Consider the following 27,697-nt stretch of genomic DNA (forward strand, 5'->3'; position numbering starts at 1 on the left):
AGGTGTAAGTGCATGCCAAAATGTGTTGTCCAGTTGTTAGTTTTATTCATAATTAAAAAAGTTCCTGTGTACCATTGGCATCTTCGCTTAATTTTACCATCACAGTAGCGCTCAGAGGCTAGAACCCCCGCATTTTCTGCACTCCCTCTACAATATTGTCTATTCTATTTGGGGCAACGGACAAGGGGGCACTGAGCAGCAAGCTGAAACATCTCACCACTTACCGATAACACCTTGGAGCTGTGCTATACCCTACGTACAGCTCCCTTCCTTCACTTTCTTATTTTTCATCCAAGTACCCTACCTACTACGCCACGTTATTAACATATTAGTCACATACCTTGATTGCTCTGGGATAGTGGAGGGAGATTTAAAGTCTGTGTGCTGTTATATATAGGTGTCAAGGGCATGTTGACAGGTCTACTTGTGTTCACTGTTGACAATCCAGTTGGAGTTGCATATGTCATCTGTAAAAGATCAGCTGACTTATTCTGTGGCATCAGTGGGTCAGCTGCAACTCTTTGCACAGTTGGTACTAAATGAAATAATAAAAACAGTCCATTACAGTCATACTTAATTAGTTTTTTTAGACTTATATGTGCTACTTACCTGATGTAGAAGATGATACACCTTGGGACAACAAATAGTTTGTACTTGAATTAGCGTAAAATTGCACTCTATTTAGTGTGCTCAATGTCGGTTCAGCTGTAGAATTGGCAGCGCCGGATACTGTCACTCCTGTTTGGTTGGTGAGACTTGCTGAATTTAAAACTCTACCTGCTAATGTTGTGAGAAGATTGCTTATATTGGATTGTGTTGCAATTGTGCTGGTTTTGATGGTGACAGCTGCCACATCTGTTAGCCCAGTAAATGCACTTATTTTCATTATAGAATGTAAAGTATTAGAGACAATGCCAGTTGAGATGATGGATTGTGTTGGTATTACAGTTGCTGGACTGGTTGCTTCCATAGATGATGCTGGCAGGCTTTGTGCAAAATTATTTGGCATTCTTGATGTTGACAGACTGCCATTGGAAGCAGAGGCTCTAGTTGTTTGTATTGTCTCATTTATTTTAGTACTGGTAATAGTATTAGGTGCTGTCACAGCTCTTGTTGTAATGTCAATTGGTACTCCTCCACTTGGCCTAAGAGACATTGTTGCATTAAAGACAAGCACACTGGAAGATACAATAGGGCTGAGTGATGTCTTTGAGTCTGCTATTGGTGATCCAGATACACCACTGGCATTAGTTCCAATAACTGCTAGTGTTGTCTGGAGGCTGTTTTCATTAGACACTCCATCTGCTGACGGTGGGCCAGTTACTCTTATGCTTGAAGTTGCATTTAAAGATTTTGTTACTGGATTACTATAGGTGTCAGGTGTTTTCCCAGATGCTGATATTGTGCTGACAATAATTTGCATAGAACTGGCTGTGTTATTTTCATATGAAGTGCTCGGTAATGCTGACACTCCAGTAGGTCTGAGAGCTACAAAAGGGGTCATAACATCACTTGTGGCATTAGACAGTAAACCAAGTATAAGGGCAGGGATAGAAAGTGTTGTAAAAGCGGTTGCATTGCTTTTAGTTACATTTGGAATGAGTGTGTTTGATGTGTTTCCAGTCGTTGTTTTACCAGTACTCATTTCAGTTATTCCTAAGGGTGGTTTTGAATTAGAATCAGATCTCGTAAAACTGCTGCCATTAGACCCAAGGCTAGAGGTTGATCCGACAGTCGCTGTTAGCGATCCAATTGTTTTATTGGATGAAGTTACACTTATACCAGTAGTTGTAAGGATAGCACTGGTATCAGAACTTGATTTAGCAGTAAATTGATTTGATGTTGCACTTGTTGGCATTGTAGTAGTTGGACTGGTTGCATTTGTTTTTAACCCACCAATACTAGAGGAAGCGACAGCTGTCATATATGAGACTATTGGTGCAGTGGTTGTATTAATTGTTGATAGGAAATTGTTAGTGGGGCTAGAAAACATACCAGAAGCAGTGATATTCACACCTGCAGTTCGTACAATATTTGATGTCATACCAAGGGTTGATATGTTGTTGCTTACTATTGGCAGTTCAGTTGTTCTAGCTGAATTAAAAGATGTTACAAAGTTACTTATATTATACCCAAAATTAGATGAGGACACATTACCAGACATTCCTGTCCCATTTGATAATGTTAATGTGATAGCTGCAGAGGATGTGGAAACACTGGAGACATTGGAAGTTGATGCTGCACTAGCTGAAGTCTGTATAGCTGTTCTTAATGTAGTGGTGGTAGAAATAGCAGATGGGACATTGCTACTCATACTAGATAATAACACTGAAGTTGAAACATTATTAAATCTGCTGGAAGTTATGTCATTGCTAGAAGATGTTGCAAAACTACTTACAAAGCTTGAGACTATGCCATTTGTAGATACTGAAAGTCCATTTGCTCTGGTGGCTGTAAAAGCTGTTGTAAGGGTACCACCACTGTTAGTGCCAGTAGTAGTTGATATGGTGGTGGGTACGGTTGCTGTGCTAAACATCTGGATTGTGATAGACAAATTGGTTATGGCACCAGTAGAAGGGGTTATCATTATGGAAGACATTGTTGGAGCTGAAGTTGTCTTTAAAGTGCTGGAAGCATTATTTACTAATGGAACATTACCAGATACATTGGAGAGTAAACTAGATGATGAAATGCTGTCTGGTAGGTTTGTTGAGCTAAATTCTTGCTTTGTGGTCGACAAATTGGTTACAGCACCAATAGAAGGGGTTGTCATTATGGAAGACATTGTGCTGTTGGTATTATTCACTGACGGGATATTGTTAGTTGCATTAGAAAGCACTCCAGATGTTGTAATGTTGGTTGATAATCTGATGGTGGTGGAGGTGGTAGAATTTAACGCTATGCCCAGTGTTGAGGTAATGCTGCTCAACTGAGGCATTTGAGTTGTTACTGTAGGGTAAACAGATGTAGGAAGGTTACTACCATTATTAGTAATAATACCAGATGATGTCACCTTAAGTAGTTGCATTGTGGCAACTGTGTTGGTTGTTGTACCATTGATGATATTAGATGTCTGTGCACTTGCTGCTGTTGGCATTACACTTGTTCTCAAGGTGGTGGATGGATTGATGTTCAATAAAAGATTGTTAGTGTTATTAGGAGCTACATTGGAAGCTAATAAACTAATAGCTGATGTTAGCAAACCAGTATTACTGCCACTAGAGGTTTTGAGGATCACAGGCGATGTCAGGCTGCTGATTGTAGATGGTAAACGAGATGTTGTAGGGGTTGTACTTTGGGCTGTAAATAATACACTTGATGTGCTGGCATTTTGGGTTAAGTTAAAGGGCACTGATGATGACAGAGGTGGTGTTGATACATTCGGCTTTCCAGTTGTTGTATTTGGCAACAGAATGCTACCTAGCATAGAAATGGCACTTATAGCATTGGATGCTATGGTTGTCCTGGGAGTTGTTCCCGTTGTAGCTGATGAAGAAACTCCTGCAAAAGTAAAATTAAGGTAATTAAACTTTGGATATTTTGAATTAAAGGGGTATTCCAGCTTTATACATCTTATCCCAAGATGTATGATCTCAGGGGTCCCGCCATTGGGGACTCCCGCGATCTCGGTGCAGCCCCCGGCATTCTGTGCCAGACGCTGCTTTCGAGAAGGGGACGTGACGTCAATGCCACGCCCCCTAGTGGTGTCAAGGCCTCGCCCCCTCCATTCATGTCTATGGGAGGGGGCGTGACGGCCGTCACACCCCCTCCCATAGACATGAATGGAGGAGGCATGGCGTGACATCACTAGGGGCGTGGCTGTGATGTCACGTTCCCGTCTCGGAGGAAGCCTGGCACAGAATGCTGGGGGCTGCACCAAGATCGCGGGGGTCCCGCCGCTGGGGATAGGGGATAAGATGTATAAAGCCGGAATACCCATTTTAATATGTTATTTTAATTGAAGGACCCCAGGGCTGTCTAGCCAAATTGTTGTTATTGTACACTTAGTTATGCCTTAAGAACTGCCTGCATACTATTGGTACATAGGCTTATTTACTAGCATATAGGAAAATTATAATGTGTCATTATTAAATCTGACACATTTTAGCCCCGCCTCTTATCTTGACTCTCTTTAAAATTGCCATGGGAGATGAGAAGAGTGTCTAAAACACATAATATGTTGCATCTTGTGTAAGCTGGTGTTTTGGTGCAATTTGAACCAGAATAAATTTTCCCTATTGTGCACAAAAGCAATGTTGTGGGGTAAATATAATTATAAATAAATAAAATTTCTGTTTAACCGATCCCTGTACCGTAAAACTGTCATGTTGAGTTTATTCTGTAGGCCACTACAATTACAGCAAAACATACTTTATAGCTTTTGTTATGTTTTACTACTTAAGCTATGTTCACACAGAGTAAAATTAATAGCAGAATACATCTGTAAAATAGTAATAAAAAGGGTGCATATTTTTTATCTAATAATGTGCACAATAAAAGTCTATAGAAAAGTGTCTGTTAGTGCACACACTGTTTAAAAAAGCTTCCATAATTCTAATATCCTAATTATTATGTACAATATTAGACTAAAAATCCAGATGTATTTTATTACTATTTTACAGACATATACCTCCTAGGGTGCGCGTGTGCCGGCTTCTCCAGATTTAAAGGGCCAGCGCACCACTAATTGGTGCCTGTCCTTCCCATATGTTATTTAAGCCAGCTCCTGCCCCTCTTCCCTGCCAGATCTTCAGTGCCCCTAGTCTGAGATTATGCGTTCCCTATTGTCTGTTTGCCTTACCTGTATATTTGACCCTTCTGCTACGTTATTTGACTACGCACCACTGCCGCCTGCCTTGACCTTCCGCTAAGTCCAACTATGCCTCTGCCTCATCCATCTGTACCTCGTCTTGCCCAGCTACCTGTGTGGTCGAGTCGTATCGGGGGTAGCGACCTTGGTGTCGCATGCCGCAGCAAGCCCATCCTGTCTGGCGGCGGGCTCTGGTGAAGACCAGTGGCACCTTAGACTCTGCTCCCCGATACAGCCTGTATCATCTGCCACACAGGTTGGAGGATCCATATCCAGCAATGTTACAGTGGTTACATGACACGCATCAGAGCTAGCTCCAATGCCAGTCACTGATCCTGGCTGTCAGGTGCTGAAAGTAGTCAGCCTCCCTAGGTATAGAGAGATCTAAGCTCCCACTCATCCTTAAATGTTCATTGTCATTTGGAAAATGACAAACACAATAGAAAAAAATTGATCTTGTGCAGCGCTGGTCTCGGCAGTAAGATTGAGGTAATATCCCTGTAATATTCAACAACAAAAAACACTTTATTTATTGCACATATCGACACATTTCTGGCCTGGAACAGGCCCTTCATCAAGAAAAGTGCATATCTGGATATCTTTTCCTCATGAAAAGTGCATATATGGATATGCTTTTTTTTGAGGAAGGGCCTGTTCTAGGCCAAAAAAGTGTCAATATGTGCAATAAAGAAAGGTGTTTTTTGTTGTTGTTGTTGTTGAACATTAAGGGGGTACTACCTCAATCTTACTGCCAAGACCAGCGCTGCACAAGATCATTTTCTCATGTGCAAAGAGACGTTGTGCTCTTAGCGCAAAACTACTAGGTGAGTGATTTCTTGCTTTACATTGTACAGATTCAGCGACATACTTCACAAGGGGTGCGTGTTTATTGTCATTTGGAGGAACTTTTCATTTTTCAACAGGGTAGGTGATTCTATGTATATTTGCAATTTAAAATAAAAAAAGTAGTTTATTTATTCCTGAAAACTTGCATACGTGTATACTTTTAACAATTCTGGTAAAAATTCTTTGCACTACCCTGTTGTCTCTTGCATTCTGTCTCTAGCAACCTCTAGAGAGGACAGAATGCAGGAAGTAAGGGCGGTACAAGCGTGAATCACATTTACTCAATGAAATAAACCTCACAGCCGCATGCCCTTTTCCCTCTCACTGCAGTCTGAGTAAGAGCTGGAAGCATGTTGTATGGCTGTCAGTTTCATTAGTGGTTATTGAGTCTGATCCATAGCTTAGGGAAAAGCCTAGTTGTGCTGGCAACGCTCATGCATGTAAGCAATATAAAGCAAGGGAAACTGACATTAGCATTGTGGTGTCCCGGCACCGTATTTCATACTGTGCCTTAGTTATTAGTCCCCAAAGTTAGAGTCCCTAGGACTGTCGGGGTTCGCTTCCCTAATTATCCCCTAGTCACCCCTTAGTAACTTGATATTTATAAATATTATCTATATAAATATATGTATATGGTGTTACTCACTTGTTTTTGCGTCGCAGGACCTGCGGGTCATGTGACCCGGTTCACAGAACTCTATGGTTTGCTAAAGGACCTTTGGTGGTTCTAGTCAGGTGATCACCCACAATCCATTGTAACGGTGAGTGACAGCTGATATGGACCAATCTAAAACGGCCAGCCCCTGCCCATATAAGGGAGCTGCGCCATTTTGTCACTCTCTTGGGTTGCGGACTCTGGACGAGGTAGGACCTCCGCAGCTTTCAAGACAATTACTAGGCCAAAGACTTGCGGCCTAGGCCTGCGCTAGAGACGGATAGTTCTTACAATTCCCCGCTATCTGCGCAAGATCTCTGGACCTAATCCAACCCCTAAATCCAGCGGATTTATGCAAATACAATCCTCCTAATCTTAAGAGAACTTTCCGGTCCTAAACAACTGTCAGTCACTGCTGTGCTGTCTATATAGACTCTGTTATCTGGACTCTTACCGGTACTGCATGTACAGAAAATCTTCAGTAAAGTTCCTGCAAGTTTTAAGTTCAGCACTGCTGTGGACAATCCATTTTTTTTTACACTCACCTATCGCCCTTGGGAAGGGTGGCGATAGGCCCAGCATCACTACAGAGTTTCGGTGTCATGAGTGACAAGGGTTAAATTAACCCCTCATATACTACAGCAACACCACAACTGCCCTACACCCCCACCAGGCTACCACAGCATCACCTGGACTAATGTGATAATACAGGGTAATAGTGCAGGTGATGCTGATTTTACTGCAGATTACAGTTTATGTTGTTTTGTGCTGTTCTATTCCCGAGATATATAGAAAAAAATCCTAATATGTAAATGATCTTCTTGATGTACTGGGGGCATTCCTTAACCCCTTGGTGCACCATTCTGCTTGCCGGTGTGAGGTGCAGAACTGCGCACCATGCATTTTTACGTCGGCCCCTCAGATGTCCAGAGATTTCCAAACATACAGCGAGGGGAGGGGGAAGGCGGAGATGGGCAGGACGCAATTCTGCACCTCCCTTGCCCCGTACACAGCTCCTTCTTCTACCCTCCCTCAGGAGGAGGACGTAGATTCTCACAGCTTTGCTCCTGAACTGACATTTTGACAGCTGTGAAAATCTACATCCAGGGGGCTGTGAGAGCGGGGCTGTGAGAATCACTCTTCTCTTGAGGGGGGTGCATGAAAATTTACGTCCAGGAGTGGGGCTGTGAGATTCCCTCTCCTGCCGAGGAAGGTGCACAGCCCCCTAGATGTAGATTTGAACAATGGCTCAGTCCCACATCCACAACTGGAAATTTTTACAGCCCTGCTCCTGGACGTAGATTTTCATAGCTGTCAATATCTCCGTCTAGGAGCGGGGCTGTGAAAATCTACGTCCTCCTCTTGCGAGGAGGGAGCTGTGTACGGGGCGAGCGAGGTGCAGAACTGCATCCTGCCCATCTCTGCCTTCCCTCTCCCTTCGCTGTATATTCGAACAGCTGAGGGGAGGAGCCGATGTAAAAATGCACGGAGAGCAGTTCTGCACCTCACACCGGCATGGGCCATGTGATACAGCCCCCCTTAAAAATACTAATCTTCCTGTCTTCACCACCAGCTTTCGAGTGTAGAGGCAATGCGGCGTAAGCGCGCTGCTTGCAACAGGACCTGTAGGTCACAGCATGTAAACCCGACATGCTGAATATAGGTGTGAGCAGGAAGAACGGTGCACCTGCTATAAAATCACAATCTCCTGGTGCTGCTGCTGTCAGTTTCCCTTTAAAACCCTTAATGACACAGAAAATGTTCATTCTGACCACTAAAGATTCTTTATTTTTCCATATATGGGCTGCATGGTGGCTGATTCTTGAGCTATCATTAGATGCCTGATACAGATCAATGCAGGACATATATCCTAAAGGATTAGTAGCCAGCAGCAATCACTGCATGTCCGCTATTAGCAGCTGCCCCTGGCTACTAGAATCAGTCGGGGGATGCTGGATATAGAGCGAGATGGACTCGGGATCCCACTCCATACATCCTTACCAGCCCAATGAGGTAAATAAACCTCATTGGGTGGCAAATGGTTAATGGGGGTTATTCATCAAGAGTGGTGTAGGTGAATGTCTTTTTACCCCATTAATTCATGTGTTTATTACATGGGGCAGGGCTTGTGATAAATCCGGTGCTGATCACATTTCTTACTTTATATGGTGATTCCTGTGCTGACTTTTTAATAATGCTGTCAACAGTCAGTTTTGTAAGCCAAGTCAGAGCTGGTGTAGATTTGCACCTAACTGAGTGCAGTTGCGACAAAAGATGCGGCAAACTGAAAAGTTGCATTTCATGAATTCCTGACGACTGCATGATTTCAACTGAAATCATGACTTGGTATGTTCCTTTAGAAAAACCTTCTAAAGCAAAAGTTGCAATGAGAAGTCTCAAAACAGCATCTGAGACAAACTGTGAGACAAATGTACACCACAAAACCAGGGTAAATCCAATGATAAATTCCCCCCAATGTTCTTATGATGGATGTATATGTCATGGACAAACTAGCTGATGTCTCCAATTCTCATGTATACTACTGTAATGCAGAATAACAGGTCATATTAGTAGAGATGGCTAACACTGAGGTAAACCTTTCTTCTCTAGCCTACTATGACATCTAGTGGTCTTATAGTGGTAGTATTGTACACATTAAGCTGAATAAGTCATTACTAAGCAGCCACTGAAGTACTAACCTACTGCATTCCCCTAAATGCTATCACTCTTCTATTATAGTGAAGTTACCCTTGTTTTGCAATACATTATACAATGAAATGAAGGGTGCCATAGAAAAGTACTTGTACTGAAAAAGAAAGGCAGTTATCATAGGCTTCAAGGCCAGGAATAAAAAAACAGAAACTTAAAACAAATGTTGACTGGAAAGGTGTAAAGTCCCTCAGAACCACCTAATTTTGTTTGCAAATTAAATAAAAATGTGTATTACTTGCAGGAACATATTAAAGGGGTTCTCCGGTGAAAAACATTTTTTTTTTAATCAACTTGTGCCAAAACGTTAAACAAATTTGTAAATTCCTTCTATTAAAAAACAATATCCTTCCAGTACTCATCAGCTGCTGTAAGCTCCACAGTTCTTTTCTTTTTTAATGTCCTTTCTGTATGACCACAGTGCTCTCTGCTGACACCTCTGTCTGTCTCAGGAACTGTCAAGAGCAGGAGCAAATCCCCATAGCAAACCTACAGTTCCTGATACAGACAGAGGTGTCAGCAGAGAGCACTGTGGTCAGACAGAAAATAAATTTAAAAAGAAAAGAATCTCCTCTGTAGCATACTGCAGCTGATAAGTACTGGAAGGATAAAGATTTTTAAATAGAAGTAATTTACAAATCTGTTTAAAGTTTTGGCACCAGTTGATTTAAAAAAAAATTGTTTTCCACCGGAGTACCCCTTAACCCCTTAACGACAATGGACATAAATGTACGTCATGGTGACGTGGTACCATGACTTACATTTACGCGTCATGCGCGGCAGGTCCCGCATACTATTAGCAGCCAGGGACCCACCGGTAATGGCGGACATCCGCAATCGCGCGGATGTCCGCCATTAACCCCTCAGATGCCGTGATCAGTACAGATCACGGCATCTGCGGAAGTGCAGTACTTTGAATGGATGATCGGATCACCCACAGCGCTGCCGCAGGATCCGATCATCCAGCATGGCAGCCGGAGGTCCCCTCACTTGGCTCCGGCTGTCTCCCGGTGTCTTCTGCTCTGGTCTGAGATCGAGCAGACCAGAGCAGAAGATCACCGATAATACTGATCAGTGCTATGTCCTATACATAGCACTGAACAGTATAAGTAATCAAATGATTGCTATGAATAGTCCTCTATGGGGACTATTAAAGTGTAAAAAAAAAAAAAAAAAAAGGAAAAAAATGTGAAAAATCCCCTCCCCCAAAAAAGTAAAACGTCCGTTTTTCCCATTTTACCCCCAAAAAAGCGTAAAAAAGAAAGTAATACACATATTTGGTATCACCGCATGCGTAAAAGTCTGAACTATTTAAATATATTGTTAGTTATCCTGTAGAGTGAATGGCGTAAACGTAAAAAAATCCAAAATTACTGCAATTATGTCACATTTTTTCCATAAAAAATTTATAAAAAGTAAAACCTAAGCAAAAGTGGTACTGATAAAAACTACAGATCATGGCACAAAAAATGAGCCCTCATATACGGAAAAATTAGAAAGTTATAGGTGGTCAAATTAGGGCAATTTCAAACATACTAATTTTGTTAAAATGGTTTGAGATTTTTTTTAAGCGGTACAATTATAGAAAAGCATATAACATGGGTATCATTTTAATCGTATTGACCCACAGAATAAAGAACACATGTCATTTTTACTGGAAGGTGTACAGCGTGAAAACAAAACCTTCCAAAATTTGCTAAATTGGTTTTCTTTTCAATTTTCCCACATAAATAATATTTGTTTTTTTTTGCACCGTACATTTTATGGTATAATAAGTGATGTAATTACAAAGTTCAATTGGTGACGCAAAAACAAGCCCTCATATGGGTCTGTGGATGGAAATTTAAAAGAGTTATGATTTTTAGAAGGCGAGGACGAAAAAACGAAAATGAAAAATAAAATTGGTCTGGTCCTTAAGGCCAAAATGGTCCTGGTCCTTAAGGGGTTAAACATTGGTAACGCTGATCAATATACTGTATATTATAGACTGTGAAATGTGAGCGTTTTGTTACCTCCATTACAAGCGATAAGAAAATCCGGACAGCAGTCCTTGTTTGCAGTACAGTATTCATCGCAGTAGCAGTCTCCTCTCCTACAGGCGCTGTTGACTCCTTTGCAGCATACTACAGGGTTTGCAGTGCAGCGTCCTATACCGAATACACAAATGTTTGATATTACTGTTTTATAAAAAAAAAAATTTGAGCACATTAAAAGTTATGTTTTAAAGGTTCTTTATATATTTAGTATATACCCTGCATTATTGTATCCTACAAAAAAAATATATACAGATATAAACAAGTCAAAATATAGTCAACAATGTGCACTTTTACACTATCTGTTACCAATTAAAGTCTATGGTTACATCAAGCAATACATTTCAATACATTTTTCAGGCATGCAAATGTATACACTTGACAGATAAAAAAAAAATCATGATTTAAACAGCCCATAAGGTCAAATGTGTTAGCAAGTATATTTACTGAATTGTAACGTCTATGAGTTTGTATTGCCATTAGTGGCACTCTGGGGGGAAAATAGATATCCTCCGTGGCTTAGATCATGCCATGAAGCTTATTCCTCAATACTGGATAAGGGCTAATCCTCCTACTATGGACAATCTGACTTAGGATTTCTCTTAAAGTTCCCTTTGATAGGGGTCTATATGAAAAACGGAAAGCAATGCATAAATTTCATATGGTGTGGAGTACTTGGGTGCGTACCTTTCGCTCGGGTTGGGATAGGCAATATATAGACAGTTTAGTATGCAATACTAGATTGCAATCTGTTCTTAACAGGCCCAAGCTGGGTTCAAACACAGTATATTTATCAGCATTTTTTTGCAAAACCAGGAATGAGTTTATAACCTAGAAAAAAAATGATTTTTTTTTCTGCTATAGTTTTTCTCTGTGCCAGTTCTACTGACCAACATACTGATAAAAATACGAACTAAAAACCTGTCTGAACCCAGCCTCATTGGTTAAGCGAATATAATATCACGAAATGATAACTCATAGAGCTGCTGGCAAGTTCTTGCACTTGTCTCTATGAATATAAATCATATTGACATCAATCTATGTGATATTACAGCAGAAGCATTGCATTGTTTTTTTCACGCTCATAAATAAACCTCCATATGTGACTACAGAAAACAGGAAGCTTATGACCAACATATACCTTCCAATATAATATAGAGAAAATCCCTGACTAATATATGAGCATACATACATCTGTCTTGTCAATGTCATAGTTATTCCACTGATGTGTCGTTTCCCAGCTACACCTATTCCAGACCCCATAATTTAAAAATCCCCATCATTCCCTTCTTACCGGTGAATTGACTCTTCACGGTACAGATAAAGACAAAGAGTAATATAAGTGATAGCTTCATGATCGAAGGAAGTCAACTGAATGAGTGATGGAGATTCCTTCTAAGAATAAGTATTGAAGCTTAATTCAGGGCTTCCTGGAAATATAACACATCATAGTGTAGAAAAGCAAGTAGTATCATCTAACAACCCTATTGTTCAGGGGTTAAAACATTGAGATAAAAGCTTTCTCAAATAATAACAATTGCCTAAGCCTCACCCTCCATTATATACTATGTGGTTCCTATGTACAACTCATAAAAGATCCCTGTGCCCAACAGCACAAAACTAATGAGTGTCCTGAGTTGTAAAATTAAATGTTTTATTTTTTAACACATATAACAACTCACAATGCAGTCCAAGATCCTGACTCATCTTCTAAGGGCTGTCATACACATTAGACAACTGTTGGCTGAAACCAACAACTTTGGTGGGACCAGCCTGGTTAACCCCTTAAGGACGCAGGACGTAAATGTACGTCCTGGTGCGGTGGTACTTAACGCACCAGGACGTACATTTATGTCCTGTGCATAACCGCGGGCATCGGAGCGATGCCCATGTCATGCACGGCTGATCCCGGCTGCTGATCGCAGCCAGGGACCCGCCAGCAATGGCCGACGCCCGCGATCTCGCGGGCGTCCGCCATTAACCCCTCAGGTGTCGGGATCAATACAGATCCCGGCATCTGCGGCAGTGCGTGATTTGAATGAATGATCGTATCGCCCGCAGCGCTGCTGCGGGGATCCGATCATTCAGAATGCCGCACGGAGGTCCCCTCACCTTCCTCCTTCCGGCTCCCGGCGTCTCCTGCTCTGGTCTGAGATCGAGCAGACCAGAGCAGAAGATAGCCGATAACACTGATCTGTTCTATGTCCTATACATAGAACAGATCAGTATTAGCAATCATGGTATTGCTATGAATAGTCCCCTATGGGGACTATTCAAGTGTAAAAAAAAATGTAAAAAAATGTAAAAGTCAAAGTAAAAAAAAAGTGAAAAATCCCCTCCCCCAATAAAAAAGTTAAACGTCATTTTTTTCCTATTTTACCCCCAAAAAGCGTAAAAAATAAATTTTTTAGACATATTTGGTATCGCAGCGTGCGTAAATGTCCGAACTATTAAAATAAAATGTTAATGATCCCGTACGGTGAACGGCGTGAACGAAAAAAAAAGTCCAAAATTGCTACTTTTTTTAATACATTTTATAAAAGAAAATTTATAAAAAATGTATTAAAAGTTTTTTTATAAGCAAATGTGGTATCAAAAAAAAAGTAAAGATCATGGCGCAAAATATGAGCCCCCATACCGCCGCTTATACAGAAAAATAAAAAAGTTAGAGGTCATCAAAATAAAGGGATTATAAACGTACTAATTTGGTTAAAAAGTTTGTGATTTTTTTTAAGCACAACAATAATAGAAAAGTATGTAATAATGGGTATCATTTTAATCGTATTGACCCTCAGAATAAAGAACACATGTCATTTTTACCATAAATTGTACGGCGTGAAAACGAAACCTTCAACAATTAGCAAAATTGCGTTTTTCTTTTTAATTTCCCCACAAAAACAGTGTTTTTTGGTTGCGCCATACATTTTATGATATAATGAGTTATGTCATTACAAAGGACAACTGGTCGCGCAAAAAACAAGCCCTCATACTAGTCTGTGGATGAAAATATAAAAGAGTTATGATTTTTAGAAGGCGAGGAGGAAAAAATGAAAACGTAAAAATTTAATTGTCTGAGTCCTTAAGGGGTTAAAAAAGGATCAAACACGTTTGATTTTGTCTCTCATGAGATATCCCCATGCCAGATGCCTTAGATTGTAATAAAAAAAACAAGTCTTCTATGTATCTAAAGTAGTCTTTCTGGCTGTGTTCATTCACAAAGACCCAAAGTTAAACAGATATCAAGACTATCACCAGCCACAATAAAGGTGGAAGCATCGGATAAATTACAAAACAACACTGAAGCATAAATGCTTCAGAGTAACATAATCTTTGTTTACCAGTGAAAACACAGATGAATGACATGTGCTCTTTGTCCTAAATTGAGGCTCAGGTGACAGGAGGATAAAAAGAGTTCAGTTTGAAGCGTAAAACTTTTGTAGTACGCTTTACAGTCTGCTTCCTTACAGAATCATGTTAAGTCTGCTATTTTGAAAGGCTATAGAGATATATCTATGATACACAAGCCCTCATCTATTGATGCTGTTCTTCACAATTCATTCAAAAAGATCTTATATAGACCTTTAAATAAATGCTACCACCTTCAGCCAATGACGTAAACCTCTGTTAGGCATATGGCAATGGGCATTTCTGGAAAACCCCTTCAAGTAATGCAATATTAAAGGGGAATTTCAAGAAAAAACTTTTTTATATATATCGACTGGTTCCAGAAAGTTAAACAGATTTGTAAATTACTTCTATTAAAAAATCTTAATCCTTTCAGTACTTATGAGCTTCTGAAGTTAAGGTTGTTCTTTTCTGTCTAAATCCTCTCTGATGACACCTGTCTCGGGAAACGCCCAGTTTAGAAGAGGTTTGCTATGGGGATTTGCTTCTAAACTGGGCGTTTCCCGAGACAGGTGTCATCAGAGAGGATTTAGACAGAAAAGAACAACCTTAACTTCAGAAGTTCATAAGTACTGAAAGGATTAAGGTTTTTAATAGAAGTAATTTACAAATCTGTTTAACTTTCTAGAGCCAGTTGATATATAAAAAAAGTTTTTTCCTGGATAACCCCTTTAATTCTGGAAATTAAAGGGGTTTGCCTTTGAAAGGCGTTCAGCTTTGTGTGGCTCAACTCAAGTCAAATGGATACAGGACTTTCATTCTCTTGATCTGTGGGATTCCAGCAGTCAGACCCCCACCAGACACTTATACACCCTATCAAATGGATAGGAGACTATACTGGCAATCCCCTTCGGTTTCCTGCCTGAATCCAAAATGAAGCAACTTTCTAAATAGTACAAACTAAAGGTACAATGGCGATAAAATAGAGAGACTTAACAACCATATGTGGGCACACAGGGCGCCGAACATCTGCATGGGAGCACAAAAGGGCCCTACTACTTCTATGTGCTCATAGCGGAGGGGCACAGTGTTGGGGACTAACTACTATGTGGGGGGGGGGGGGACAAGGGGGACTTAAATATATGGCGGCACAAAGTGGGCACAATCCCTGTGCAGGGAAATACAGATGGGAAGATTGTATAGAGGTAAGGATGGTGCTGGAGCAAGGAGCCTAAAATGTTTGTTTGTCCGATTCTGTTGACACAAGTTGTGGCTGGAGAAGTCTTCATAATGGTCTAGGTCAGATGGAGAAGATAGAAAAAGTGAACAACTCTAAACAGAGAAGTTATCATGGATGAGTCACTGGATGTAACTGCACTGTAATTACTTATACAGTATCCTATACAAATCCTGTGTAGAGCTGGTATCTGCAACAATATGATAACTGTATGGGGAAATATGATTCTTAGTATAGTAGATTTCTCTTTAGTAACAGTATGGTGGAATTAGTCGGTCAGAATGTATTTGGAATGCTAATAGTGTAGCGGTATTATTATTATTTTTTTAAAGTATAAGTTTTATTAAGTTTCTCACAGTAACACCGAAGTATTACAACAGTGTAAGCGTAGTCGGGCATAACATAGATAATATACTCAGCAGTAGAACCAGAACCGGAGGGCCACCCATAATGACAAAACAACAAAGCCAAGTCTCTACCTCCCACTAGTTCCTACGCGGAATCCCGGGATGATAGAATGAATAGGTAATAATCAAGAACCAGTGAGAGTGATATAGGCTAATGGGGGAGCCTCTCCAATGGGAGGGGGGAGAAAGTAGGGAGCTTGGAAAAGAAGGGGAAAGAAAGGAAGACTGGGGAGGGGGTGGGAAAGAGCAGAAGAACCTCAGAAGAGAGAGCGGGAGGAGACTTAGACAGAGCCACTCACCTGACGAAACCCTTCTGGCCACTAGTCCAACGCGACCAGAGCAGGTATACGTGAGGACAGGGTAGGTGGGTTGAAATGTATGAGGGTCACCAGACTGCATGACTTGTGCAGGATCTGCGGGGCAGACAGGAGTTAAGATGTTGAATAGAGAGAACGGAATTCGGCTGAGGAGGAGAACTCCGTCCAGTAGCGGTATTATTTTATGTGGTCATGGTGTGGCAGCATTTGCAAAATGTTTTTTCTTAGCTATTAAGGTGTGTGGGGGGGGGGGGGGGCTAACAGAGACCTAAATTGACCCTGAGGTACACAGAACTTCAGATACAACACTGAAGATCAGATGAGGCTGTCAGAGTTTCTTGTGGACATGATAGAGATTAACCTCCGAGGACTAGTGTTGCTCGCGAATATTCGCAATTCGAATATTATTTGCGAATATCGCATATTCGCGAATTCGCGAATTTCGCGAATATAGCGCTATATATTCGTAATTACGAATATTCGTTATTTTTTTTTTTTTTTTTTTTCACAGTACACATCACAGTGATCACCCTTCTCTGCTTCCAGGTTGTGTGGTGTAAAGAAGGCTGTAACACTACTGTGTGAGGCTGACGTGCGAAAATTCGCGAATGCTAATTTTGTATATGCAAATTTTCACATGTTAATTTTCGCATACGCGTATTTTCGCATATGCGAAAATAAAACGAGAATATAACGAATATGCGAATATTCGCGAATATATGACGAATATTCGTCCATATATTCGCGAATATTCGCGAATTCGAATATGGCCTATGCCGCTCAACACTACCGAGGACAGCCCACTCAGGCTGGAGAAAGAGAGGAGCGCAGATACACAGCAGTCTGCAGATAGAATCCTATTGGCTGTGAATCTTGAAAAATTAGAATATTAGTATTATTATTAGTTCATTTATTTCAGTAATGCAACTTAAAAGCTGAAACTAATATATAAGAGAGACTCATTACATGCAAAGCAAGATAGTTAAAGCTGTGATTTGTCATAATTGTAATGATTATGGCTTACAGCTCATGAAAACCCCAAATCCCCAATATATTATATGATTTGGGGAGCCATGTCATCTGCTGGTGTTGGTCCACTGTGCTTCATTAAGTCCAGGGTCAACACATTTATCTATCAGGAGATTTTGGAGCACTTCATGCTTCCTTTCCTTTTAAGTTGCATTAATAAAATACAATGAACTTTTGCATGATATTCAAATTTTTCGAGATTCACCTGAAGAGAATACATAGAGCTCATACAGCAAAATGTAGGCTGTACAGTTAAAATTACCGTATATACTCGAGTATAAGCCGAGTTTTTCAGCACGATTTTTCGTGCTGAAAACACCCCCCTCGGCTTATACTCGAGTGAACTCTCCACCCGCAGTGGTCTTCAACCTGCGGACCTCCAGAGGTTTCAAAACTACAACTCCCAGCAAGCCCGGGCAGCCATCGGCTGTCCGGGCTTGCTGGAAGTTGTAGTTTTGAAACCTCCGGAGGTCCGCAGGTTGAAAACCACTGCGGCCTTCGACATCATCCAGCCCCCTCTCACCCCCTTTAGTTCTGTACAGTACTCACCTCCGCTCGGTGCTGGTCCGGTGTTGCAGGACTGTCCAGTGAGGAGGTCGTCCGGTGGGATAGGGGTTCCGGGCTGCTATCTTCACCGGGGAGGCCTCTTCTAAGCGCTTTGGGCCCGGCCCCAGAATAGTCACTTTGCCTTGACGACAACGCAGAGGTACGTTCATTACCAACGTACTTCTGCGTCATCGTCAAGGCAACGCCTCTATTCTGGGCCCGAAGCGCGGAGAAGAGGCGCCCCCAGTGAAGATAGCAGCCCGGAACCACTATCCCACCGGACGACCTCCCCACCGGACAGTCCTGCAGCACCGGACAGTCCTGCAGCACCGGACCAGCGCCGAGCGGAGGCGAGTACTGTACAGAACTAAAGGGGGTGAGAGGGGGCTGGATGATGTCGAAGGCCGCAGTGGTCTTCAACCTGCGGACCTTTCAAAACTACAACTCCCTGCGGACCTTTCAAAACTACAACTCCCAGCAAGCCCGGACAGCCGATGGCTGACCGGGCTTGCTGGGAGTTGTAGTTTTGAAACCTCTGGAGGTCCGCAGGTTGAAGACCACTGAGGGCGGATGCTGACAAGAGGATGATGAAGTGGGGGTGTGGGATGATGAAGGGGGGTGGGGATGATGACAAGGGGATGATGAAGAGGGGGGTGTGGGATGATGACAAGGGGATGATGAAGAGGGGGGTGTGGGATGCTGACAAGAGGATGATGAAGTGGGGGTGTGGGATGATGAAGGGGGGTGGGGATGATGACAAGGGGATGATGAAGAGGGGGGTGTGGGATGATGACAAGGGGATGATGACAGGTGATGATGATGATGGTCTGGATGATGACAGGCGGTGATGATGATGAGGATGTTAATGACGGGGGTCTGGATGATGACAGGGGGGGATGATGTATTTCCCATCCTAGGCTTATACTCGAGTCAATAACTTTTCCTGGGATTTTGGGTTGAAATTAGGGGCCTCGGCTTATACTCGGGTCGGCTTATACTCGAGTATATACGGTAAACAAGATTTTTAATAAAGAGCTATGAAGAAAAGAGCACAAAGAAAAACACTTTTCAAAGAAGATTTCAGGTCTAAAGGGAAAGTAGTTTGTCTATTATGTAAACTACACATACCATCTTCTGGCTTTATCAGATGGTATCTAGAATATGTTATTCTAGCCCAGCAAGATATTTAGAAATGTTTTGTATCCTGTATGGCCATTTACATGGTGTGAAAGTGACCTTTGTGTTACCTAAAGAAACATTTCAGCCAGAGACATAACAATTCACCATGGGGCCCCAAAGCAACGCTTATTATTATGCTGTGTCATGATTATTATCAGGTAAATAAAATAAAGGTTATACACTTATAATTATTATAGCTGCCATTCTGTCCCTTGTATTTGCACATATGACCGCTCTCTCCCTTCATCATCCACATTAATCTGTGTCCATCTTGCATTTCTGAGGCAACCATTACAGTAAAGCTGGCCTCAGATTTAAGAAAAACTTGTCACTCGTTGTGGGCAAATAATGTGATTTTATTTATCCGCAATCCTTGCAATAATAACATTTCCGTCACTCAGGACTTTCATCAGATCTGGATTGCTGTGGAGAAACGGTAAGGTATATCTGCATCCGGCAGCCATGCTACATGTGGCGGGTCTGCATCCTATAGTCACGAGCGACCGTAGGTCGCAGACCCACCACACATAGCATGGCTGCCAGACGCAGATACCGTTTCTCAGCAGAAATCTGGATCTGATGAAGGTCCTGAGTGACCGAAACTTTATTATTGCAAGGATTGCGGATACAACTAAATCAGTCAGTAGTCTATAGAATTTGGACTTTACCACTTTATTCAAAGCTATATACAACTTTGCATCTATTGATATCATATAATAATAAAAAAAAAAATTCTAATCTTCCTATGTCTTCATTAAAATGTCTTCTTGTTGTGTGTCTATAGTTACTCATAGCTACTTTTACTATCACTGAAAACAATACTGAATAAAACATTACTTTTAATAATCTTTTAAAGGGGTTATCCAGGAATAGAAAAATAGAGCTTTTTTCTGCAGCTTCCATTGAAGTGAATGGAGTCAAGTTGTAATACCACACACAACATGAGGCAGATGTGGACCTGTTTTTGAAAGAAATTAGCTATGTTTTTATATCCCTGGTTCCCCTAACGGGGTGGAAACTCCAATGGAAATTTTTTTTTAACCCCTTAACGACGCAGGACGTATATTTACATCCTGCGTCGGTCCCGGCGCTCATCAACGACCGGGACCCGCGGCTAATACCACACATCGCCGATCGCGGCGATGTGCGGTATTAACCCTTTAGAAGCGGCGGTCAAAGCTGACCGCCGCTTCTAAAGCGAAAGTGAAAGTGACCCGGCTGCTCAGTCGGGCTGTTCGGGACCGCCGCAGTGAAATCGCGGCGTCCCGAACAGCTGGCAGGACACCGGGAGGGCCCTTACCTGCCTTCTCGGTGTCCGATCGGCGAATGACTGCTCCGTGCCTGAGATCCAGGCAGGAGCAGTCAAGCGCCGATAACACTGATCACAGGCGTGTTAATACACGCCTGTGACCTGTGTAAAAGATCAGTGTGTGCAGTGTTATAGGTCCCTATGGGACCTATAACACCGTAAAAAAAATGTAAAAAAAAAGTGTTAATAAAGGTCATTTAACCCCTTCCCTAATAAAAGTTTGAATCACCCCCCTTTTTCCATAAAAAAAATAAAACGGTGTAAAAAAAAATAAAAATAAACATATGTGGTATCACCGCATGCGTAAATGTCCGAACTATAAAAATATATCATTAATTAAACCGTACGGTCAATGGCGTACGCGCAAAAAAATTACAAAGTCAAAAAAGAGCATTTTTGGTCACTTTTTATACCATTAAAAAATGAATAAAAAGTGATCAAAAAGTCCGATCAAAACAAAAATCATACCGATAAAAACTTCAGATTACGACGCAAAAAATGAGTCCTCATACCGCCCTGTATGTGGAAAAATAAAAAAGTTATAGGGGTCAGAAGATGACATTTTTAAACGTATACATTTTCCTGCATGTAGTTATGATTTTTTCCAGAAGTGCGACATAATCCAACCTATATAAGTAGGGTATCATTTTAACCATATGGACCTACAGAATAATGATAAGGTGTAATTTTTACCGAAATATGCACTGCGTAGAAACGGAAGCCCCCAAAAGTTACAAAATGGCATTTTTTCTTCGATTTTGTCGCACAATGATTTTTTTTCCGTTTCGCCGTGCATTTTTGGGTAAAATGACTAATGTCACTGCAAAGTAGAATTGGTGACGCAAAAAATAAGCCATAATATGGATTTTTAGGTGGAAAATTGAAAGGGTTATGATTTTTAAAAGGTAAGGAGGAAAAAAAGAAAGTGCAAAAACGGAAAACCCCTGAGTCCTTAAGGGGTTAAATCAACTGGTGCCAGAAAGTTGAAGGGGTTCTGCATTCCGGAGCTCCGCTTGCAGCGTCTGGAAGTTTATTACTCCGAATGCTGTGTGCGGGCTTCCGTGTTCGACAGCTGTCACGCCCCCTTCCCATAGACTTTCGTTGAGGGGGGTGGGCGTGACGTCACGAGGGGGTGGCCTCAAACACGGAAGCTCACACACAGCGTTCGGAGTAATAAACTTCTGGACGCTGCGAGCGGAGCTCCGGAAGGCAGGGCAGTGAGAACCCCTTTAAACAGATTTGTAAATTACTTCTATTACTTCCAGTACTTATCAGCTGCTGATTACTACAGAGGAAGTTGTGAAGTTCTTTTCAGTCTGACCACAGTGCTCTCTGCTGACACCTCTGTCCATGTCAGGAACTGTCCAGAGCAGGAGAGGTTTTCTATGGGCATTTGCTTCTATAGTTCCTGACACGGACAGAGGAGGCAGCAGAGAGCACTGTGGTCAGACTGAAAAGAACTTTACAACTTCACAGCAGCTGATAAGTACTGGAAGGGTTAAGATTTTTAAATAGAAGTAATTTACAAATATGTTTAACTTTCTGGCACCAGTTGATTAGAAAACATTTGTTTTTCCACCAGAGTACCCCTTTAATCCAAATATAGCTCTAGCATTGGCATAAATATGCAATCCTAGTCGACTGGCTATAGGAACATGGCATCGGTAAGTGTAAATTGAAATAGAGAGACTCACATGTCATGAAGATATATTTTTTGCTCTTTCTAGATGCACTGGAATGCCCCATTTTATCACACTTTCAGCCTCCCAGTTTGGTTCTTTGCCACAATAATCAAATAGACAAATGGTCCCAACCTAAGGGTGCCCTTGTCCCTAAATCCTTTCCACTAGTTGTGTCTGTCAAAAAAGATATATGATGTTTTGTGTTCAGGGGACATAAATCAATGTAAATTGCCCCTGTAAACTTGTCTTGACGTGTTTCACCGTTCTCACTCACGGATCATCAGGAGGCTTAATCTCAATGAGGATAAGTAAGCTCTAAATGTAATGTAGGAGACTGACTTCTAAATTAAGACTCAAATTGACCCCTAAAACTAACTCGAACCCAGTACCAGATTGAAAAAAGGAAAAATGTTGACCTACTGCACCTGCCAATTTTTATTTGTGGGAGTCCGACTGCTGGGACCTCCACCGATCACCTTGGTTCAAGTGGCTCTCCAGCTATTGCAAAGCTACAACTCTCATCATGTCAGGAAAGCCTCAGGCATTATGGGAGTTGTAGTTTTGCCAGGGCCAGATTAAGGCTGCCTGGAAGACAGAGCACTTCATTATGATGTCCCCCCCCCCCCGACAGTTCCCCCACATTAGGTGCAGTATAGTTCCCCCACATTAGGGGCAGTATAGTTCCCCCCCACATTTGGTTGGCAGTATAGTCCCCGCATTAGGTTGTAGTTCCCCCACATTAGGTGCCTTATAGTTCCCCACATTAGGTGCAGTATAAGTACCCGCACATTAGGTGTGCAGTACAGTTCCCCCACATTAGGGGTGCAGTACAGTTCCCCCACATTAGGGGTACAGTACAGTTCCCTCACATTAGGCGTGCAGTACAGTTTCCCCACATTAGGGGTGCAGTACAGTTCCCACACATTAGGGGTGCAGTACAGTTCCCCCACATTAGGTGCAGTATAGTTCCCCACATTAGGTGCAGTATAAGTCCCTGCACATTAGGTGTGCAGTACAGTTCCCACACATTAGGGGTGCAGTACAGTTCCCCCACATTAGGTGCAGTATAGTTCCCCACATTAGGTGCAGTATAAGTCCCTGCACATTAGGTGTGCAGTACAGTTCCCCCACATTAGGTGTGCAGTACAGTTCCCCCACATTAGGGGTGCAGTACAGTTCCCCCACATTAGATGTAGTACAGTTCTCCCACATTAGGTGCAGTACAGTTCCCCCACATTAGGTGTAGTACATTTCCCCACATTAGGTTCAGTATAGTTCCCCCACATTAGGTGCAGTATAGTTCCCCCACATTAGGTGCAGTAAAGTTCCTCCCCCCATTAGCTACAGTATAGTTCCCCCCCATTAGGTGCAGAATAGTTCCCCACATTACGTGCAGTATAGTTCCCCCACATTAGGTGCAGTATAGTTCCCCCACAATAGGTGCAGTACAGTTCCCCACATTAGGTGCAGTACAGTTCCCCACATTAGGTGCAGTATAGTTCCCCACATTAGGTGCAGTACAGTTCCCCCACATTAGGTTGGCAGTATAGTTCCCCACATTAGGTGCAGTATAGTTTCCCCCACATTAGGTGAAGTATAGTTCCCCCACATTAGTTGCCGTACAGTTCCCCACATTAGGTGCAGTATAGTTCCCCACATTAGGTGCAGTACAGTTCCCCACATTAGGTGCAGTACAGTTCCCCCACATTAGGAGCAGTACAGTGTTCCGACCACCACTATGGCCTATGGGCCATAGCAATAGGTCCCGGGACCGGAGAGGAGCTTTGGTCGGAACACTGAAGATGACGTGCTGGTGAGTGGGGACTTACCATGCGTGCGTCCTCCTCACTGATCCACTCCACTCTGCTCTTCTATGGGCGCACGCACGGGACGTCAGTGACATCCCTGCGTTTTTTTAAAGTAACGTGGGGCCGCAGAGAGGTAACAGGGACATCCTTGTGTCCTGAAAAGATTTTTTCGGGACCTCCAGATGTTGCAAAACTACAACTCCCAGCATGCCCAGACGCCAAGGGCTGCCTGGGCATGCTGGGAGTTGTAGTATACAGGGTCCCAATACAGCAATGCATGTCGCTTTACGGCGACGTGCATTGCTGTAAAGGGCCCGACCGCGGCTGAAGATCTACTCACCTGTCGCCGCCGCCGTCTTCATCGCAGGGATCCGGGTCTTCAGGGAAGGGGTAAGTACCGGGGCCGGTCCCCAGCACTCCCCCGTCTCCCGCCACGTCCTCCGGTCTTCCTCCCGTCCTTTCCGGACTTTCAGGGGCCGGGCAGGGCGGGAGGAAGTAACTGCCCCCCTGCGATTGGTCGATTAACTAACCGAAGAATCGCAGGGGATCGGAGGAGGTGGCAGGCTTGCCACCTCGCTCCTATACTCCAGCATGGTCCTGGCGGTCTGTGACAGCCGGGATCATGCAAAATTATCGGGCGGTCGGGTCCCAGAGACCCGATCAGCCCGGTATCGCCGCAGATCGCAAGGGCGATTTCCCTTGCGATTTGCGGCGATCGCCGACATGGGGGGCCTACATGGCCCCCCTCGGCTTTTGCCCTGGATGCCTGCTGAAGGATTTCAGCAGGCATCCAGTTCCGATCTCTGCCCGGCGAGCGACAGGGACCGGAAAACGCCATGACGTCGTGGGACGTCATTGGTCCTTAAGGCCCAGGGTGCCATGACGTCCCAGGACGTCATTGGTCCTTAAGAGGTTAAGTACCAGGGAGCAAGGGTGTACCTATACGCCCTTTGTCCCCAACAGGTTACAGGGGTACTCCGCTGCCCCAGCTTTCAAAACATTTTGTTCCAAACGCTTGGAGCAGGCAGCTGTGTTCTTAACCCCTTAAAGACACAGCCATTTTGGCCTTAAAGGGACATTTTATCCCCTATCCAAAGGATAGGGGATAAGATATTTGATCGCAGGGGTCTTGCTGCTGGGACCCTTGCGATCTCTGTGCAGCAACCGGCGTTCATTTACAATGTTGGGCGCTGCCACAGCCATGCCCCCTATGGATACCACGCCAGGCCCCCTTATTGCAATTCTATGGGAGGGGGCGTGGCGGCCTCTTCCTTAGACAGCATTCTGTATTCGTTTACAATGCTGGGTGTGGGCGGTGGGGGTTGTGGAGTCACACCAAACCCTCTAAATACAAGTCTATGGGAGGTGGCGTGACAGCTACCTTGCATTGAGGGGGTGTGGTGTGATGGCACAAGGAGGCGTGGCCGTGATGTCGCTCAGTGTTGTAAACAAAAGCCGGGTGCTGCACAGCAATAGACATCTTATTCCCCATCCTTTGGATAGGGGATAAGATGTCTAGGGGTGTACCCCTTTAAGGCCAAAATGGGCTGTGTCCTTAAGGGGTTAACTGAGTGAGGGAACTCCCTCAGTGACCCATTGACACCCCATAGACACAGTCACAGGTACAAGTGGCTGTATGGGAGCTAGCTGTGAGCACAATCTCTCTGTACCTCTAGTTACTGTACACCCCAGCACAAGGATACCTATGATTTGCATGCACTGTATACTGTACTGTTCAATCATTTACATTCTTAGCAACAGATGCTGCTTTGCCCTTATCCCTCATGCTGTACTAAACTTCCTGCACCATCCGTATTCTGTATTGTCGTCCCTTCTCTCACTTTCCAGCAGGTGTCGCTGTTAGCTCACAACAACGTTCAGGAAATACGCAGCGTAGTACGTCATCCTGAAAGGCCTCTATCAGTCTCGTTATGTAATGTTGTGGCGCGTGTGTGAATGTTACACAAGGTAGAGGAGCTGGGCGGTAAGGACCGGGACGGTGGAGAGGACTCAGGCCGGGGCGTGCACAGGTATAGAGGTAATGTCCGTCCTCCGGGTGGTGGAGGGCTGAGAGAGGATGTTGTGGAGGTGGACACAGACCTCTGTATACTGTATAAAGTTAATCATTGTTTAGTGAGATGATGTCCATCCTTCTGATGTAATAAAGATATGTGTACTGAATGTTTTTACTATTTCCAGGATCTCTGCTTCTTGTCAGTGAATGGGAACAATGTAATGGTGTGACTCTGGCTCATCCATACCTCTCTGGACTGTATTTAGGAGACAAGGTAAGGTCCAGGCCATTGTTTGTTCTGGAGTTTACTACTTGTTTGTAGACTTGTCCTGTTCATCCGTTTATAGGTCCCCGCGCCCGGTCATGCGTTTATAGGTCCCCGCGCACGGTCATCCGTTTATAGGTCCCCGCGCACGGTCATCCGTTTATAGGTCCCCGCGCCCGGTCATGGGTTTATAGGTCCCCGCGCCCGGTCATGGGTTTATAGGTCCCCGCGCCCCGTCATGGGTTTATAGGTCCCCGCGCCCCGTCATGGGTTTATAGGTCCCCGCGCCCGGTCATGGGTTTATAGGTCCCCGCGCCCGGTCATGGGTTTATAGGTCCCCGCGCCCGGTCATGGGTTTATAGGTCCCCGCGCCCGGTCATGGGTTTATAGGTCCCCGCGCCCGGTCATGGGTTTATAGGTCCCCGCGCCCGGTCATGGGTTTATAGGTCCCCGCGCCCGGTCATGGGTTTATAGGTCCCCGCGCCCCGTCATGGGTTTATAGGTCCCCGCGCCCCGTCATGGGTTTATAGGTCCCCGCGCCCCGTCATGGGTTTATAGGTCCCCGCGCCCCGTCATGGGTTTATAGGTCCCCGCGCCCCGTCATGGGTTTATAGGTCCCCGCGCCCCGTCATGGGTTTATAGGTCCCCGCGCCCCGTCATGGGTTTATAGGTCCCCGCGCCCCGTCATGGGTTTATAGGTCCCCGCGCCCCGTCATGGGTTTATAGGTCCCCGCGCCCGGTCATGGGTTTATAGGTCCCCGCGCCCCGTCATGGGTTTATAGGTCCCCGCCCCCCATAGCAACCAAATCAGATCACTTGTACTTGAGGAAAAAAAACTGCCTCTGAAAAATGAAAGAAGCAAGCTGATTGGTTGTTATGGGCAACTGGTTTACTTTTCCTCTGCACTGATTTTAATCTTTCCCTGAGCCAAAAAAAAAGGGGGAGCCAAAAAAATAAAGAACAGTTAACATTTATTTTTATTTTTATTTTTTGTAAGCACAAGAAACAATATTAATCTAGCGTTGACCTATTCGAGACAAAAAAAAAAGACAAGAAACTGGTGTATTTGCTATTCCCCATTTACCCCTTCCTTTGGGTACATGTACCTGATGATTAGCGGCGACTTCCTGCATGTACCTGATGATGATAAACTGTCGCAGCGCCACCAAGCGCTGTGACAGTTTATTGAGCTCGGTTGTACTGCACAGCCAAGCCTCCCTGAAGCCGGCCAGGGACCAATCGCAGCAGTCCCCTGCCAGCGATCGCTGCTATTGGTCCGTCAGTACAGATGGACCAATAGTAGGGATCTGGCGGGGTCTCCTCCTTCCTCCTCTCCTCCGTCGCTTCACACAGTGAAGCGATCGGTGGTGAGGGGGGCCCCATCGGAGGAGGCCACCCTACACTCCGATCCTGAATTAACCCTGTAGACGCTGTGGTCAATGTGACCGCAGCGTCTATTAGGGTAACAGAGGGAGGGAGCTCCCAATGTCATCGATCGGCGCTGTG

The 27,697-nt window shown here is 43.7% G+C and overlaps 2 protein-coding genes across 6 annotated transcripts in view; one reads left to right on the forward strand and one right to left on the reverse strand.

Annotated features, from left to right (window-relative positions):
* Positions 1-340: 340 nt before the first annotated feature.
* On the reverse strand, positions 341-27,662 carry LOC130361879 (uncharacterized). Its single transcript, XM_056565504.1, has 5 exons — positions 27,298-27,662; positions 16,342-16,455; positions 11,033-11,167; positions 610-3,501; positions 341-467 (listed from the first exon to the last, which is right to left on the reverse strand). Exons 2-5 carry the CDS (start codon positions 16,439-16,441, stop codon positions 421-423), a joined length of 3,174 nt encoding a protein of 1,057 aa, XP_056421479.1. The 5' UTR covers positions 16,442-16,455; positions 27,298-27,662; the 3' UTR covers positions 341-420.
* The window catches only part of LOC130361880 (deoxyribodipyrimidine photo-lyase-like), a 53,518-nt gene continuing 31,535 nt past the window's right edge, over positions 5,715-27,697 (forward strand). For 2 of the 5 annotated variants that reach the window (XM_056565505.1, XM_056565506.1), the window contains exons 1-2: positions 25,783-25,950; positions 26,112-26,200. The gene's annotated coding sequence lies outside the window, so the exon portion shown is untranslated. Of the gene's footprint in view, positions 5,735-25,782; positions 25,951-26,111; positions 26,201-27,697 lie in introns of those variants that run through there. The other 3 variants (XM_056565507.1, XM_056565508.1, XM_056565509.1) reach the window with 2 other exon arrangements.

Source organism: Hyla sarda, chromosome 3, assembly GCF_029499605.1.
Source record: "Hyla sarda isolate aHylSar1 chromosome 3, aHylSar1.hap1, whole genome shotgun sequence".
In the NCBI taxonomy this organism is placed as follows: domain Eukaryota; kingdom Metazoa; phylum Chordata; class Amphibia; order Anura; family Hylidae; genus Hyla; species Hyla sarda.

Excerpts from the sequence above, each read along its gene's own strand:
- LOC130361879 (XM_056565504.1), bottom strand. The coding sequence starts at position 16,441 with ATGCAGTCTGGTGACCCTCATACATTTCAACCCACCTACCCTGTCCTC. Across the intron at positions 11,168-16,341 it reads GGCCAGAAGGGTTTCGTCAG|GACGCTGCACTGCAAACCCT; the intron begins GTGAGTGGCTCT and ends TATTCGGTATAG. Across the intron at positions 468-609 it reads TGTATCATCTTCTACATCAG|ATGACATATGCAACTCCAAC; the intron begins GTAAGTAGCACA and ends GATCTTTTACAG.